This window comes from Coturnix japonica, chromosome 16 (genome assembly GCF_054131305.1).
Source record: "Coturnix japonica strain WE chromosome 16, WE-NBRP24, whole genome shotgun sequence".
Lineage (NCBI taxonomy): Eukaryota > Metazoa > Chordata > Aves > Galliformes > Phasianidae > Coturnix > Coturnix japonica.
This window is the reverse complement of record NC_140678.1, coordinates 771,798-790,385: the sequence shown is the minus strand read 5'-3', so window position 1 is coordinate 790,385 and position 18,588 is coordinate 771,798. Positions and strand designations below refer to the sequence as shown.

Genomic DNA, 18,588 nt, shown 5'->3' with positions numbered 1-18,588 from the left:
CGGTGACGCGGATCTGGGGGCGACCTTTGGCTCCAGCCCGGCCATAAGGGGGGGGGTCCCCAAAGCTGCACCCTCTGCTTCACCCCCCAATGATGCAGCAGTGAGGCAGAGCTGCAGAGCACGGTCTGAACGCACCGAGCTCTCACGGTGAGGGATGTTGCTCTGTGTGTCCCATCGCAGCTCGGAGGGGCGGCCCGATGTTCCCTTCCATCCCCCCCGACCCCAGTTCATCGCCCCGTGTTGGAGCAGCGCGGAGCAGCGCCGCGTTCCCCACGCTCACAGTGCCCCCTTGGGGTGCTCCGAGCACCCGGCTCCGCTGCCGGCGCCGTGGGAAGGAGGACAAGAAAAAGCAGCGCGACTTTTAGGAACAAAATTTATTCCAATTTCAAACAGAGAATTGATTTCCAGGAGAAAGATATGAAAATCCATTCCCAGCGGGTATTTCCGCAGCGAAGGGTTTGGAGCCCGGCGGTCGGAGTTGGACCGGAACAATCCCGATCCAACCTGGAATGAGGCAGTTTGGAGCCTGAATCGGACCTGACAGCGGGCAGCGCGATCCGAACCCCCCCGACCCGACCCGACCCGACCCGACCCGACCCGACCCTCCTCCCCCCCACCCCAACACGCACAACACCACATGCATCGCAAACGACAAGGTTTAAAAACAGCGGGTGAGAGGGGAGCTCCTGTGTGGGTGGGTTTGGTTGTTTTACCATCTATTTGATCCCCCCTTTCTTTCTTCTTTCCCCCCCCCCCCACCCCATCATACAGGATAACGCTGAAACCACCTTAAACAGCATCCGAGTGGAACCAAACCAAAGCATCCCCACCACGTTGGCACTTGTAAAGAATCTCCGGCACTAGGAAAGGAAAATTGGGGGGGGGGTGTTGGCACAAAGCGGAACCGGGGGCTGTGATGCTGAACCGGGCTCAGTGCGACCCACAGCTCCTGGTTGTGGTGGTGGTGGCTGCCGTCGGGATCTCTCTTTGTTATTTCTGATATATAGATTTATATATATATTTATATATATATAATATTTATTATTATTAAAAACAAAAATTAAAACACAGAGGGGAAAAAAAAAGGGGGTGGGAGGGGGGAGGAAAAAAATAATAATAAAAACAGACAAAACCAACCCGACCCCCATTGGAAGGCAATGCTGATGTGGGAGGGAGCAACAGCAGAGCAAAGAACCCGGCTCTGGGTTGGGGGGGGTTGGGGGTGGTCCTCAACTCATCCACTTCAGGTTCCCCCCTGGGAATGGAGCCGGGGGGGCTCCCAGCAGCGCAGTGCCAGCCCTCCATGGGGATGGGGGGGTTAAAAGGAGCCCGGCGCTGTGCTCTGCGTGGGACAAAGCGGGTCTGGGTGCAGATGAAGGTGAGAGGAGCCCCTGGGAGGGAGGAACCTCTCCAGAATGGATCTTTGTGGCGTAAAGATCAAAAACCAACCGGACAAACAAAGAAAGGAGCAATGAAAACTGAAGCAATCGGGTCAATGCGAAGCTGTGTGACACACGGGGACCCCCTGGCCAACATGGGGGGATGCAAAGAGGAGCTGCCCCAAAGAAGGGCAGCCTGGGTTTAGTGTTACCAAAGCGAAGCTGTGCAAAACACCCCCCTGTGCTGTCTGCAATGAGACAAAACCCCGCAGCACGAGGCGGCTCTGGTCGGCCCGGTGGGTTTGGACCCGATGCTGCAGGTTGGGATTGGAACAGAAGCATTTGTGATGGCTGGAAGATGCAGCCCCAGAGCTGGACCAGGTCCCCCCATCCCTATTCCCTGCCTTGTGCTGCAGTTGCCCTCCAGGCCACCAATGTGAGCACCTGGGATGCACCAAAGTGCTGCACCCCGAGCAGAGTTTGCTTTGCAACGCAGCACCGCCTCCACGTCACCTCCTGCCGCAGCAGCTCAACCAGCCCTGACCCCGCAGCCACCACCAGCACAACGACCCCGTGGGTCCTATAGGGGGGATCCACGCTGCTCCGAGGAGCAAACGCAGCAGCACACGCTGGGGAACGCACACAGAGCACCCACCATCCTGCCCACGTCCCAACGGCCGCGAGCAGCAGCTCTGCTCCTTCCTCAAATCCACAACCTGGGAACTCTTAGCAAGGCAGACACCGCATGGCACGGAGCAATAGACAAGGCTTGTGTGCTGCTAGCAGCAAGAGAACAACGAGAGGCTGGAGCTGAGCAATGCAGCCCCAGGGATGGATGCTGTGAGCTCTGAGAGCTGCGGGCAAACCACCCTCATAGTGTGTTGGGGGGATGGTGGGTGTGATAGAATGGAGCAAAGAATTAAAACTAAGGAGAAAGAGAGAGAAAAAGAGCTGAGAGGTAACAGGGAGGCACGTCCCCATGCTCAGCTCCCATCCTTTGTGGTCCATGAGCAAAACAAGGCTCCGTGCTGCTGGCCATGCACAGCATCAATGGCTGCACAGTGAGATCACGGCCTGCAGGACTTTATGATCGATAAGGGAAGGAAGAAAAGGCAGCAACCGAGAAGCCCAACAGCTGCAGGGTGGAGAAGCAATGGCCGATCTTTGCTTTTTGGGTGTGTTTTGCCTTTTTTTGTGGGTTGGGGTTTTTTTGCACTACAGTCAGAGCTGCTGGTGCTCCCCAATGTCCCATCAGAGTGAAGCTGGGGAAGGGGATGGGAGGGGGGAGCAAGCAGGGTTAGCAAATGACACCGAGGGCAGCCTACAGCACAAGGCAAAGGAGCAGCAGCACCCCACCTCCCATAGAGCGGCGCCTTCAGCACCCGGCTGGGATGTTCTTTCTCCTCCGGGAATGAAGAGGGGAAAAAACAAAGGAAAAGGGGTTAAAAGCAACGGGAACCGAAAAGAAAGAAGCTGGAGATGAGGCGGCCGCGGCTGCTTGGCAACAAGGAAGAGGTGAGCAAAGTGCTGAAGGAATGAGGCGTATCCCCATCAACGGTGAAATCAAAGCGGTTTGGTACAAACAGGGGCCGGGCTGGCAGCGCACACGGATCGGCCACCAGGAGAAACAGCATCAACTCCAACCTTCCCTCCTTGGGGCTTTTTTGTGGGTAATTTTTTGTTTCCTGTCGTGTTTAAAATTAATTCTTTTTTTTTTTTTTCTTTTTTTGTTTTTTTTTTAGTGGGGGGGGATTTGGGATGGGAGGGGTGGGGGATTCTTTGCTTTACACCAACGCTGCCGTTCCGAGGGGGTCAAACCAGGTTGTATTCCTTCAGGTTGAGCTGTAGGATGGTGTCCTTCACGGCCGCAAAGACGAAGCGGATGTTCTCCGTGTCCGTGGCACACGTGAAGTGGGAGTAGATGATTTTGTCGCTGTCTGGGTTCAGATCCACAAACATCTTGAGGATGAACTCGCGGGCTGCCTGCGCGTCCCTCTGCGGGCCTGCAGCAAACAAACAGCACTGAATGGAGCTACGTGAGCACTGTGATTCCATGAACACAGGATTTGGTGTAACCCCACCTGGAACACCTGGATTCACTGACACCCCCCTGGAGTCGGGTTGTACCTTTATTTTTAATACATAAATTAATCTCACGCTCTCAAGGATGTGAGTGAGTGTTATTAAACAAAGCTCATCCTCAGCCAACTCCATCCTCACCGCCCTCTTAACTCAAAGGAGCCCAAAACTGCAACTCCTGCCTCTATTTACTCGGTGCTGCTGTCAGCTCCTCAGGAAAAATCACCTCCTCTGAGTCACTGTGCTGATATTCCTTCCCCAGTATTGGTGTTCTCACACTCCCTGCAGCACGGAGCATCTCCTGGGAGGTGGTCCTGATGGGCTCCCTCCCACTCACAGCCACGCAGTGCTCCTGCAGCAGCCACAGCCCTCATTCAGATGAAAGGGACACGGCTGTGTGGGCTCCAGATGTTTGACCCATGAGATCCCAGACTGCTGCACAGCCCCGATGTGGTGATTTCAGGGCTCCCTCTGACAGCAGGGGGCACGAGACTCCCAGAGTGGGAGGATGAACCATCAGGAGAGGTTTCATTTGCCATGTGAAAGCAGCAAAGCGCCCTGTTTGCCAAGCTGCAGCTCTTCCTTCCATGCACTTCTGAAGATGCACAACAACAGTCGGCACATGACAGCGTGGAGAGGAGCTGCCTGATCTCATTCCCCACTGCACGTCATTGCTTTCAGCCCCGTGCTGATGTGTTAATACACAACCCCAAATGTCGAGGTGTTCCCTTTGAAATTAAAGAGGTTTCCCTCCAATCTCTAAATCTGAGCTTTCTTTAAAAGAGAATCCAACCAATACAACCCCCCCCCCTTCCTCCTTCTAAACATAGAAACCACTCACCATCAAACTCTGGGAAATAGTCAACGAGATGGGAATAGAGGATCTTGTCTTCCAACAGATCCTTCTTGTTCAGGAAGAGGATAACTGATGAGTTTTGGAACCAGGGATAAGTGATAATGGTTCGGAAGAGGGCTTTACTCTCTTCCATCCGGTTCTGAAACGAGAAAGTAGTTTATAAAGATGAGGATTAAGGTGCCCTTGTGCTGCCCGCAGCAACAGCTCAGCTCCTGCACACAGATCACTTTGGGCCCAGTTAAGAGCTGGCTCATTTAGAGCAGCTAAATGGAAAGAAAATGTAAAGTCTGATGAACTCCAGCCTTGTCTGATGGGCAAATCATTAATATCAGAGATATTTATAAGTCATTTCACACCTTGCACAGTTGTATGACAGAACTGGTGTGGCACTGTGTGAGCTGCCACATGTTTTCATCCCTATGAGATGAACCAATGCCCACTTTCACTTTCTGGCATTATTTTTAATCTACCAGCAGGTGTCAAAATTGAGTGCTGCCATTTCAGGGGCCGGGCATTAAGAGAACAGCAGCCACAGCACAAAGGGAATCGAGCAAGGAAAAGAGGAAAGCAGGAATAGGGAATTCTAAGAGCATCCCCTTGAGTTGCACAGCGCCTTCTGAGACAAACAGGGCTCAGCAATTTCAGGGTAATTCCACATTATTGGAGAAGCACAGATAATGTGAACGTACGATTTATTCCCTTTCTCAGGGACGTGGTGATCCATCGAGGCTCGTTTCTCCTCACAAGAGGAAGAGCTGGCGGCCAACTATTCTTACTAACCCAGCACTTTGTTACCAGCCTCCCAGAAGGCACACAGACATCCTTCCTTCCCCACCACCCCCCTGCGAGGCTCCTCCCTTTGCCTTACCTCATTATCAGACTCCACCAGAACTTGGTCATATTCACTAAGTGCTACTAAAAACATGATGGAAGTCACATTTTCAAAGCAATGGATCCACTTCCTCCGTTCTGATCTCTGACCTCCGACATCCACCATTCTGGGGAATAGAAGAACACAGAAACAGCTGCAATTCTCCATCTGAATGCAGAGGACCAGCATTAAAAGTGACCAAATGCCACTCTGCCATTCAGGATAACCCAGCACAGGGATGTAACAACACGTTCCTGCTAACAAAGCCATCAGGCTCCCCAAATATCCCATTTCAGACAGACATCAACCAGTAACAGTTACACAGCCTGGCTCCTCAGCTCTGAGTGCCACCCATGCAGTAAATGCTGCAGTTACTTGGTGAGACCTGAAGGTGTGAGTGCTACGAACCCGCATCCATTTCACAAAGGACCAAACCAGAGAGAGTAATTTTGGTTCATCTGTAATTGAATGGATTCAGAGATGGGATGCAGGCTTCTTTAATTCCTCTTTTGCAATGGCAGTGCTGTGGTGGAGATGGGAAACCAGCAGCAGAGAAACAGGGAGGAAAATTGCTTTTGCATGTCACTGTGCCCTCGAATGCCATGCTCATTTCCTGGCTTAACCACATATTGCTGCTGCAGCAGAGGCAGCGAGTTTGGAGGGCACAGCAAACCATCTCTGAGGGCATCACACACGAGAGGAAGGCTCTTATGAAGGAGAAACAACAGCCAGAGCTGCTCGAGCAACGCACTCAAAGGCAAATCCATCTCAAGCCAAGTGCCACCCACAGCACATCCCCCACCAGCAGCTCAGCAGCCCCACGAGCCTCCAATTCAGCAGGTCCTGCTTCCTGATGGGCAATGTTTCCTCTCAGAGCTTTCCTTCAAGATAAAACATGGCACCATCCCCTTCCAGCACATCCTTCACATCATCACAGCGCACACACAACCATTCAAGCCTCGCAGCTCAGCAGCTGGACACTAAAGCAACACAGAACCCATCCTTCCCCAAACCGAATCACTCTCCTCTCAGTTCAGCTGTAACACAAACACACCCTCAGTACCTGAAGATAATATTCTCTAGGTCAAAGGGGTACTCTATGATCCCGGTCGTAGGAACTCGAACCCGTAGCACATCTTGCTGAGTTGGTAGATATCCTGGGGTAGCAATACGATCCACGTCGCTGAGATAGCTACAGGAAACACAGGAACAAAACAAGCAGCACTACCTCAGGTTGCAGCACAAACATCAGCTTTAAACACTGCTCAGTCTGCCCCCAGCCTAGAGAGAGTGACTGGAGGGATCTGAAATGTGACCTAAATGTGTCTCTGGGGAGCAGGAATTTGGGAGCCATCCCAACAGAGGCATTAAGGATGACTCTGAGGATGCTTCTGTTTCAGTATCAGGATGCACCTGAGGTTATTTGTTATGAAGGGATCTGTGTTAACAGCTGGAGGTGGAACAGTCCTCATTTCTCTGCACTTAGATTTTGTTGTCTGTAAGTTAATATCTGTGTAAGGCCAATGGGAAGAGAAAACAAGCCATATCTCACTGCCCAAGAGCCACAGCCACACAGATGGCACCAAGCAGAGATTCCACCCTCACCTGTACCTAAAAGCAGATGTATGAGCACCTCCATCACCCACCAGAACACTCTGGGCTGATGGAGGCCACTGCCAAGATTCATCTACCCCAACAAAGACAACAATTTGTATTCAAGAAACTACATAATGGAACCCAGTGCAGTGTTCCCACCCTCTGAAACAAACTAACTCCATGAATAAGAAACCAGGCAGCTTCGAGTTGTTACAGCATCACCACTACGCGCTGCTGAGTACAACTTACTATTTAGCTGAATCAGAAAGTTGGTATTCTCTTCTTCTGTCATAACACTCCTGTATTCCAGGGTCGTTCCACAAGGTTTTAATTGCACTTACGTAGGGCTGCTCAAATGTCATGACCTTTTCTACATCCACTTCCCGGATCAGGACTGCGTTGGCCTGAAGATGGAAGAGCAAAAAACCACAGCAAAATAACTCTCAGGTGAAATAAACCCTTTCCTTACGGCTTCCAGGATCCCAACGTTGCTGGTAAATCACACAGATGACACCACAGCTCCAGTTTACCCAGAATTACTGTTACAATGAGAAACTAAAGACCCATGTGCTTGTTTTGCAGCAGTTCCCAAGGCTGGATGCCAATGTGAAGGACCCAACTGCCCAACTGCAGAGGAGGTGAAGCTGCAGAACCTCTTTGCAGGCACAAAGGACACCCCAGCCCTACAAGCAGCTCCCCAACACCAGCTCTGTGCTGCTGTGCGGCAGAACAGGTTAAATACGGCTCTGCTTTGAGATATGACACTGTGCATTCAAGAAGCAAAACGCCTGGAAAAACTATTTCTTGGTGACCCTCAACAGGAACACCCCCCCCCCCTTCCCTAAATAACTACAACGTTAGACCAGAAATGACTGGAAAAGGTTCTCCCAGAGCCAAGACAGGTAAAGGCAAAGCACAGAACTGTGATTCAAGCAGAGGTTGAGACCAAACCCCTTCAAGAAAGGCAGCACCTTTGGCCAATGCTTATCACACATACTGATACCTTGCAGGAGCAGTGATCACAGTGTTTGGGCGTGACAACAAGGCATCCAAAGGAAATAAAGCACAGGCAACAACACTCAGTGCTTTCAATAAGTGCACAGGGCCCCTCTCCTGTATCGACTTCCAATTCCTTGGTCCCCCATTTGCCATATAGAACAGTGTGCAAAGAACCCTGAGCAACATAAGGATTCCTTCCTCCAGGTGTAGGGCTGCCTCAGCCCTCACCCAAAGGCAGCGAATGGAGTCAGAGACCAACAACACCATAAAGAGCTGTTTTAAAGCACATAAAAGAAACGACACAGGGAAGAGTTGATGGAGGCTGGGATCACAATGCACAATGGTCCAAGCAAACAGAAACCTGGGAGCCAAACGCTGCTGTCCCCACAACATGCAGAAATCACGATAAACTTACCTTGTTCTGTTCGTATTTGTACAGAATCTTCAGGGTTTCCATGGCCCTGATCATGGACTGCATGGCAGTGAAGATGTTTTGATATACCAGCTTGGTAAAACCTTTTTTGTCCTCTTCAGAGTAGCCTGAGCCATGAATGATACGCATTTGCTTAATGAACGTGCTTTTCCCACTCTCCCCAGTGCCTGCAGGATGCAAAAGAAAGCATTAGTGGCCATGGCAAGCAAAGCTGGGTACGGAGAACAGCACGCCTGCATCCCACCACGCCTCCAAGCTCCTGCTGCTGGATCCAAGCGCTCACTGTCCATCCAAGCACTTCCCCAGCTGCAGAGTTCAGGCTGGCAGCGCAGGGTGGACATCTTGTCCTTTGCTGCAGCCTCCTGAAGCAACGGCCGCTGCTTCTCCCAAATCTCACGTTACAGCCACTCCCCCCCGCTCTGCGTCAAAGGGCTCCGGGCCGTCACACCTGAGCTGCTCCCGGAGACTCCGTGATGCTCCAACCACGGTGGGACCGTGAGGGCAGCACAGCCGTGCAGCAAGGAGAGCTGCTCTTATAGCACACACATTGCTGGTGGGGGAGAGTGGGACACAGGAAAACCAGCCCTAAGGGAGAGAGGAGCTCAAGGAACGGCTCCTCTGTCTGCCACCATCATGCAGCCGGCGCATCTGCCTGGAAACTGCAAGCAGCACGAGATGAAACGGCGTCTGCTCTCCAGGACTGAAATGGAAACCCTCACTGCTGAGCTGAGATATTCTGCACTAAGGGCTGCACATCGGGATTGCATCGTGGGGCTGCATTCTGCACATTGGGATTGCATTATAGGGCCGCATTCTGCACATTGGGATTGCATTATAGGGCCGCATTCTGCACACTGGAATTGCATTGTGGGGTTGCATTCTGAACACTGGAATTGCATTATAGGGCCGCATTCTGCACATTTGGGATTGCATTCTGGGGTTGCATTCTGCACATTGGGATTGCATTATAGGGCTGCATTCTGCACACTGGGATTGCATTGTGGGGTTGCATTCTGAACACTGGGATTGCATTCTGGGCTTTGCATTGTGGGGCTGCACTCTGGGACTGCATTCAGAGCTTTGCATTCTGGGCTTGCAAACTGCACGCTGCGATTGCATTCTGCACTCCAGGATTGTACTCTGGGCTTTGCATCCTGCACTCTGGGCTCACACTCTGGGGCTGCATCCTGCCCCCCATCCACCCCTGAGACCCCCAGCATCTCTTGGATCCTTCAGATATGACAGTGTTTAAAATGGTGCCCAACAGGGAGAACAAAGCCAGGCGTTGCTCACAGCTGTCTGTGCTGTGCCCTGCTGGTTCCTTATTGCACACGTTTAGTGCCCTGCAGGAGCCGGGTCCTAAGAGCAGATGGGAGGGCAGCCCAGCAGCAGTCATTGCAGCCCAGCCCCTGGCTGCTCACTTCCTGCAGCCGCCGGGCAGCTCCCAGCACTCCTACATTTATGGCCCCAGCAAAGCGTCGGTGAAGTCAGGAAAGCCAACAGCTTACATAAGGAGACAGTAGGAAGTTGGAAGGAAAACACGTCAGCAGGTGAAGTGGCTCGAGCCTTAATGAAGCTGGCTCCGCTCACTTGGTCTTCCGGGAAGTGCCCGGTGATTTCAGCTCCATCCAAACAAGGTGTGTGTCCCTTCCTCAGGGCACACAGGAACAACTCACTTGTGCTGAGCAAACCAGGCTGCAGCCCACAACCAGCAACATCCACCTTCCAACCCAACATCCAGCTGCAGGACGCTGAATCCAAAGACACAGCTCCTTTAAACGCCCCCAATTAACACCCACCTCATTAAGCAGCCCAGCCTTTATTGGGTGTCCAGCTACAAACACACACACTGGCAGAGCCCTGGCTCTCACCCCAGCCCAAGCAGAGCTGGGTGCACCAAAGATCTCACCACCAGCTCCCCAATGACTCGCCCAGCACCAGCCAGAGAAAGCAAACAAATAAATAAGCCCAAATAAAAGCAGCGAGCGTATAAATAGAAGCGGCGTGTTTAAAATAAACAGGCAAACTCTCCCCCATCTCCACCAACAGACAGAGCTGCTTTTTGTCGGCGAGGTTGGAAATGAACATCCCAACCAGCGGCGGCTCCATCTCAAACAACAAACTGCTGCAAACACAGGGGGGGGAACTGGAAACCGAAATACTCTGTGGTTAGGTGTGCTGCGGTGAGAAAGACTTCCTTGCCTCTCACCACAGCGACCAGAAGGGAGGAAAGGAAAAGCATTTTGATAGTGAAAACATGAAGCAAACCTCAGCGGCGTTCACCTGCTTCAGGGCTGCCCGCACACACAGCCTCCCTGCTGCTCCATCAGCGCCTGCCTTCATGTTATTACCTGGGGTTTTTTGGGTTGCTTTTGGTTTTTAAAGCTGCCTCCTGCCTTTGTGTGGCCCATCAATAATGCACAGCATCGCTGCGACGTCACCCGCTCAGCTGAGCGCCGCCTCCTGCACTGTACGGCTGCAGAAACCCTTTGGGATGGCAAAGCACAAAGCGAGGGGCTGAACTCAGTGCAATCCTGCCAACACGTGGCAGCAGCACAGCTCCCCCCCAGCACCAGCACCCCCCAAAGGGCACCTGTAAATCCAGCCCCAGTGCTCAATGATGAGCCATTGCAGGGGGATTTTGTATGCAGCGTTCTCGCCCCCCTGTTGCCATCCCTGTTAAAAAGGCCAATGATGAGCAAAGGGCAACATCTAATATCTTCAAATTAGAGCCTCTCATTACTGGGTTAACTGCTGGACAGCAGCGTTACCCCTCACTGCTCCTGACCCAACAGCTGCCATTGAGAAGCAAAGCCACCACTGCTTCTGCAATGGGAAACTCCTTCCACATCCACACCCTGCTCAGGTTGATGGGAGCTGGGAAAAGCCCTTTCAGTGATATCAATGCAGGGAAGAGCTCCACCTCAGCCCGAGACAGCAGGAACACACACAAGCAGATCTCCTTAATGGAGATGGAAGGCAACAGCGTAAGGTGGGTGATGTGCAGAGCTGCACCCACTGAAAGCAAACAGCATGAAGGGCTTCACCCCCCAACCATGATCTAAGGCCTGTTGTTACTGGGGGAGCAACATTCCCTTATCAATCTGGGGAGGTTCTGGTTGCTTGGTTTGTTTGCAAACGATGCTTCAGGGAAAAATACAGATATATGTGCGTGTATATATATATATAAAGGTTTCTTGAGCATCTTCCATTTCCTTTCTAAGTGCGATCTTTAGATCCAGTGGGATCATCTTAACCCAGATCAGCCTATAGCTCCAACCTATTTTGAAACAACTGCTTCTTTGGGACCGCGTGAAGGAAGCGTCACAGCTCCGTGCTGTCCTCCACCATCAGAAACTGACCCCGAGCCTCCAGAGCCCCCATTAGCACCCAAAGCAACACCCACCCAACAGCAACCGCCGTGCAATGACACCACTGGCACCCCCAGGATGGGGCTTCACCGAACCAATGCAAAGCTCTGTGTCTGCTCATGCACCTCATCCTTCACCTGTGCCTCCATGCAGACCCGGAGTGAATGATTCCAACCATCAGATTCACTTTCCTGTTTCCTACCCCCCGTTGGAAGCACGGCAGCGTCCCAGCAGCACAACACAGACACACACGTGGGAACGGTGCCCATATAGAACCACCAGCAGAGCTTCCTTCGTGGCTCCCGGGATGCCAGCACTGCTCCCTGCCCCGGAGGAACGGCCGAGAGCTGCTCAGATGCTCCTGCAGTCGCTCACCTCCAGACCTCGCCCAAACCCGAGCAGACAACGTGCTGCACGGCTCCATCCCCAGCACACGCCATTTCCTGCTCTCACACCGCTCTGTATCCCCGTGGGTTTACTGTCAGCACCACAGGGCACCTCCCACCCCCCCCCCCCAGGGCAGCCCCCCGTGGCCCCACACATCCCCACAGCCCATTTCTCACACATGTGCAGCAGTGGCCCTATCCCCCAATCCTTATCCCATCCCATATCCCCTATCCCTATGCCATCCTCCATTCCTTATCCCTATCCCATCCCCTATTCCCCATCCCATCCCCTATTCCCCATCCCATCCCCTATTCCTTATGCCATCCCCTATTTCCCATCCTATCCCCTAATCCCCATCCCATCCCCTCACTCCCTATTCACAGAATCACAGGGGTTGGAATAGACCTCATGAGATCATTGATCCCAACCCCTACTAAAGCAGATACCCCACAATAGGTTGCACAGCCGGGCATCCAGATGGGATATGAACATCCACAGAACACCATTCCCTATCCCCTAACCCCCATTCCCTGTCCCCTATTCCTTATCCTCTACCACCCATCCCCTGTTCCTTATCTCTTACTCCCCATTCCTCCATTCCCTATATTCTATTCCTCATCCCCTCTGCCCTATTCCCTATTCTTTATCCCCCATCCCTTATCCCTATCCCCTATTTCCTATTCCCTCACTCCCTATCCCTTACCCCTCTCCCTTATTCCCTATCTCCCATTCCCAACCCTGTATCTCCCTCCCATCCCCATCCTCTATCCCTTAACCCCCATCCATCCCCCATTCCATATCTTCTATTCCTCATCCCCTCTGCCCTATTCCCTATTCTTTATTCCCCATTCCCTATCCCCTCTTCACATCCCCCATCCCTTATCCCCATCCTCTATTTCCTATTCCCTCATTCCCTATCCCTCACCCCTCTCCCCCATTCCCTATCGCCCTGTATCCTCCCATCCCATCCCCTATCCCTTAACCCCCATCCATCCCCCATTCCATACCTTCTATTCCTCATCCCCTCTGCCCTATTCCCTATTCCTTATTCCCCCATCCTCTCTTCACATCCCCCATCCCTTATCCCTATTCCCTCCCTATCTCTCACCCCTCTCCCCTATTCCTTATCCCCCATTCCCCATCGCCCTGTATCCTCCCATCCCATCCCCCATCCCCTAACCCCCATCCATCCCCGTTTCCCCCTCTCACGCCCATTTACCCCCATTATCCCCGTTCCGCTCGGTTCCCCCCTCACCCAGCAGCAGCAGTTTCAGCTCCCTCCTCGCGTCCCTCTTGTCCCTCCGCAGCTGTTTCTCGATCTCGGCGTTGATGCGTTTCGACTCCTTCACCTCGTCGCTCAGGCAACACGCCATCATGGACTCCAGAGTCATGGTCCCAACGCCTCCAGGACGCCGCCGTCCTCCCGGCGCCGATCACCGCTCGCTCCTCACGGCCGGGACCCCCCGGCCCGGCCCGGCCCCGCCGCCCCTTCCTTTCCCTTCCTTTATCCCTTCCCTTCCGTTCCCCTCCCCGTTGTCCGCCCGGCCCGGCCCGGCCTGGCCCCGACCCGACCCCGCGGCCGGGCCCAGCAGCAGCAGCGCGGCCGCCGTCCCTGAGCGCGCTGCCCCCGCCCGGCCGCGCCGCCCGCCGCTCCCTGCCCGCCCCGCACGGCCCCGCCGAGCAGCAGCAGCGGCGCAACCCAACCCACTGCCGCCGAAAACAAGCGGTGACTGACGGCTCCCGCGGCCAATGGGAGAGCGCGGCGAGATGGAGGGCGGGGCTTCACCAGCGAGTGGGCGGGGCTCCGTGCTGACCGGGGAGCAAGTTTGGTTGGCCCGGCAGGGGGCGGGGCGAGACCAGGGCGGGGCGGCGCCGCGGGGCATTGTGGGACGGCGGAGCACCGGGCGGACACGGGGCGGCGCTTCCGGCTGCCAGGCCCGGCCCGGCCCGGCCCGTTGTAGGCCATGGCGGTTCGGTTCGGTCCCATGTAGGCCATAGCAGCCCGGTTCGGTCCCGTGTAGGCCATGGCGGTTCGGCCCGGTCCGTTGTAGGCCATGGCGGCCCGGTTCGGTCCCGTGTATGCCATGACGGTTCGGCCCGGTCCGCTGTAGGCCATGGCGGCCCGGTTCTGTCCCGCTGTAGGCCATGGCTGCTCGGTTCAGTCCCATGTAGGCCATGGTGCTGGTTTCTGTCCCGCTGTAGGCCATGGCGGCCCGGTTCTGTCCCGCTGTAGGCCATGGCTGCTCGGTTCAGTCCCATGTAGGCCATGGTGCTGGTTTCTGTCCCGCTGTAGGCCATGGCGGCCCAGCCCGGTCCCGCTGTAGGCCATGGCGGTTCGGTTCCATGTAGGCCATGGTGCCTGGTTCTGTCCCGTGTAGGCCATGGCGCTCTGTGTGCCCTCAGGCTGCAGGGATGGCTGTTGGCAGGTGCTGCAGTTCCCTCCGGGTGCTTTGAGCACAGGGTGCTGCTTTGCTCACCTTCCTTGGGCACAAACAACTCAAAGCTTTAAGGGCCAAAGGCTGCAGAAGTTTCCTCGATAGATAAAGAAAGAAGTAAATAGGAACAAAACGTCCATCCACACTCTGTGTGTTCTTACACCTGTTCTGATGGATCCTGCTTGGACCATCAATGTAAAGCACCAAAAACACAGCTGCTAAGGGACGACAGGCTGCTGGTCTCCTCCCTTCTGGTCTCAGTGCTGAGGGACTCACCCACAAAGCACAAGATCTGGGATTTGCCTCCTCTTGGTCAATGATGTGCACATCTCTAACCCCAGCCTTCATTTCCCTGCCCCACATCACACTGTGCCTGTAGACTTCATGTTCCTTTCCTTGCCTTTCTCTGCCTGCCATCCCATCACACCCACAGCACGTCACCTCCTTCCAGGCCGTTCCTGCTGCTCTCCATCCTCCGCTGCTGGCTTCTGACCAGAGCTGCCTGCCCGAGCAGGGACATTCCTGCCCATCTGCTCAGCCCTGCCTCTGTTTTCCAGCAGGGTGTGGGATCCTCGTGCTTTTCTGTGGCTCCTTCAGTTCTGCATGAAGAACTTCACGAGCGGGATTTCCCAGCAGATGGGTGACCCCGCACACAGCAGCGGGGTTGATATCAGATATTAGATATTAGATATTAGATATTAGATATTAGATATTAGATATTAGATATTAGATATTAGATCACCCTTGTCCCTTTTAGCCCAGGCCATTCCATGATCCTGTGATCTTCACGGCTCCCATTTGCAGCAGTTAAAGAGTGGGAGCTCCCAACCCTTGCAAAGGAAATTATCACAGGAGCCATCGTGTTGTGAGCACACCTCGCTGACATCTCAAAGTCCCTTTTTCCTTCCTGGCCCCATTTCTTACATGTTCTTTAGTTCCACGTGAAGGGAACGGAGCAGGGACAGCCCAGCTGTGTTTTGCTGCAGCTGCTCAATCATTGACTTAATTGTGGGAAAACTGCATGGTTTGCAAGCAGACCAGGAGGATTCTCCCTCCATGGCAGGGTGCAGACGGGCACACAGCACCTCAGCTCCTCTGGCACAACCTGGGGCCGTTATCTCTTGTCCCATCACAGCTCCCTGTTGTGCATCGTGGTGTGCTGGGCTCAGTGCTTCATCTCCTCCCAGTGTTAGTATTTTCTCCACTTAAAGGTTCAGATCACGATGCTACAGTTCACCTCCCAGCCGAGCCTTCAGCTGCAGAGATGCTTCATGGCTACAGCTCCCCTCTCCTTCCCTCCCCTTCCCCAGGCGACATTTTCTGTCGGGGCAGCGGAAGGTTTTTCCCTCCCGGCCTTTGGTTTCCATCTCGTTTCCCGAACCGGGACGCGGCTGCGAACGGCGGATCCCGACACCGCCCTGCGGTAACGCCGCTGCGGACGGGCCCGGAAACCGCCGCCGGTCGGGGCGGGACCGAAACCGAGAGCGAGACCGGGCGGAGCGGGGAGGCGGAACCGGCAGAGGGCAGCAGCGCTGCGCCCACGGTCCGAGCTGGGCTGCAAAGGGACAGAATCCATGGAACGGAGCTGGGATGGATCGGGCTGGGGAGCAGCAACAACATCTCAGTGCTGTGAGGGACAGCGGCTCCATCGCTGTGCTGGGATGGGTGGATCCAAAGCTCTGGGGAGCAGCATCCCCATTGCGGTGCTGTGAATGGACAGCATCCCTGTTACAGCACCGGGATGGATGGCATCCAGAGCATGGGGAGCAGAATTCCATCACAGTGCAGTGACAGACAGCATTCCCCTCACACAGCTGTGGTGGGTGGCACCCAGGGCCCCAGGGAGCAGAATTCCAACCACAGAGCTGGGATGGATGCAGGGCCCAGGGGAGCAGCATCCCCATCATAGAGCTGTAAAAGGACAGCAGCCAGGCCCAGGGGAGCAGCAGCAGCTCACATCACAGCCCTTCCTCCAGCTGCCATGCCAGCCCATTACACCGCATTAACCAGGACCCCTCCATCAGCTCTGCCATCCCCTTCCTTGCACTCCCAGCTCTCAAAGCACCTGCCAGGAGGTCACGAGCCAACCTTACCTACCTGCAAGGCCTCTTTTATACCCCGAGCTCTGCAAGCAGTGCTGCCACGCAGGTGCCAGATGTTTCAGCATCTCCCCCCTCCCCAAATTCTGTTTGCAAGCTGTTCAGTCTCCCATCACAGGGAGACGCCACCGGGAGGTTTGGAGCAATATGGGAACAGGGGGAAAAGTGCCCACATCAAACCCACAGCTGCTGACAGCCGGGGCTGATTCGGTTTTTCATCCGTGCCTTTTGTAGGTGGGTAAATCAGGATAACAAACCTCAGTTCCCCATGATCCTTTCATCTCCCAGGATCCTGAAGCACATCATTTAATTGCTCTCAGCCTGCACACGCCTTCCGTAAATAAAGGCCTGATGAATTAGCACAGCTGCTGCAGCGTTCACACCGGCTCCTCGGGCACAATCTCCTCGTGCAATCAATGCAGCCCCGTGCTGCGGTGTCTTGTCATCAATTGAGGGCAGGAAGAAATGCTCTCCCTACCTGGAATGTGGAAGGCACTACAGGATGTGGAAATCCATCTTCTGTATGTGCAAGGCTGCAAATGTCCATCTGTTGGCTCACAGGGGTCCCTGTGGGGTCTGCATTGAGCTTAATCTGACTTTGCTGGAGCTCAGTTGCAGGGCTTGCTTGGGAGCAGCGATTCCAGGCCACGTGCTTCCTCCTCACACCTCAGCTGCAAAAGGCCTTTTGCAGCAAGGAGTGTGAAGGTTTCCTTGCAGCTCTGCTGTTATAAAGGATGCTAATTACCCCTAATCGTTCTGCAGCAAAAACAGAGGGCACAGCAGCCACCTCGAGGCACAGAGCCTGGTTATTCCAGACTGACTGCGATCAGAAGGGATCATAGAGGGTAGAAACACTGCACCAGATTCAGTCCTGCCTGGACTGAGACTCAGCTTCGCAGCACTAAATGGGAGAGCGGGGAGGGGGGATGAGGAGCTGGTGGGGGTGTCAGGTTGAGGAGTGGTCCTGGAGGGCAAAGAAGCAAGAAGCATTCCTTGTCTCAGGGCCTGGATGGCTGCTGGGCCTTCCCCTTCATTCCAGGTGGAAGAGACTTCCCTTTTCCTTCCTCCCAGGATAAAAGCGAGCTCTTAGAGCCGGCGTGATTTTCACCTTGTGCCCAGACAAGAAAGCATCTTTGTAGCCTCTCTCCATGTCGGAGTGGGATGAAACGTCTGAATGACTTTCAAAAGCTCCCTGTTAAACTGATTTATTTCTGGCAGCTCTGTTCCATGGGTAACATGGGGCTCTCAGAACCCCCCCTCCTCCCATGCCCCAAAGAGCCCCTTCCTGCCCGCAGGACCCCCTGCATGCCGCACTCCTCCACGTGCTGCTCCACCACCATCCCCAGCCACGCTGACACACGCTGCAAAGGCAAGGTTATAATCCTCTCTTTTCAGAGGCAGACACACGGGCCAGCTGGAGGCAGCCCATTAAAGTGCCATTTACTGGGCACAAGCGAATTTGTGTTCCCCAGGACTGGGATTTGCCAAGCTTATACCATAAATTAGAGCGTTTCCTGGAAGAAAGTAAGGAGAGGAGAAGAAGAAGAAAAAAAATGTGCTAAAATGGAACATTTTGTAGCCAATAAAGGAACGTTTCATTTTTGGCTGGGAAGGGCGTTGGTGTGGGCAGGAGGGTTGGGATGCTCCTTCCCTTCACCTGCATGTGGGGTCAGCACCTTGTGTGTAGGGAAGCAGAGCATCACATGGGATGGAGGATGCAGGGAGCTTCGTTTCTGGGCTCATACAACGTGTTGCATGGGGGAGCAATGCAGGAATGAGATCTGCTCCAAGAGCTCCCCACGCACACGGAGGGGTTTCCAACCTAAAGGAGGGCAGCAATAAAAGGGGATCGCAGCACCCGTCTGCTCCGGGGTGACGGCCCACCCCATTTCCCAGCCCATCCCTCAGGGACACAAAGGCTGCCTGCACTATTAATAATCCTTGGCAGGAAGCTGTCACAGATTTCACTAATATGGAGATGTCGGAGGGAAAAAAGCTACCGCCCAACGTGCAGGAGCTGTCACAATAACTCAGCTGCTATATTGTTCCCTTTAAAAATAAATAGCACAACAGCCCGGCCTGC

At 54.1% G+C, this 18,588-nt stretch overlaps 1 protein-coding gene across 1 annotated transcript; it reads right to left on the bottom strand.

The window, feature by feature from the left end:
* Positions 1–356: 356 nt before the first annotated feature.
* GNA11 (G protein subunit alpha 11) lies at positions 357–13,692 on the bottom strand. Its single transcript, XM_015886662.3, has 7 exons — positions 13,227–13,692; positions 8,196–8,380; positions 7,031–7,185; positions 6,249–6,377; positions 5,183–5,312; positions 4,300–4,453; positions 357–3,382 (listed from the first exon to the last, which is right to left on the bottom strand). Exons 1-7 carry the CDS (start codon positions 13,360–13,362, stop codon positions 3,192–3,194), a joined length of 1,080 nt encoding a protein of 359 aa, XP_015742148.1. The 5' UTR covers positions 13,363–13,692; the 3' UTR covers positions 357–3,191.
* Positions 13,693–18,588: the final 4,896 nt, after the last annotated feature.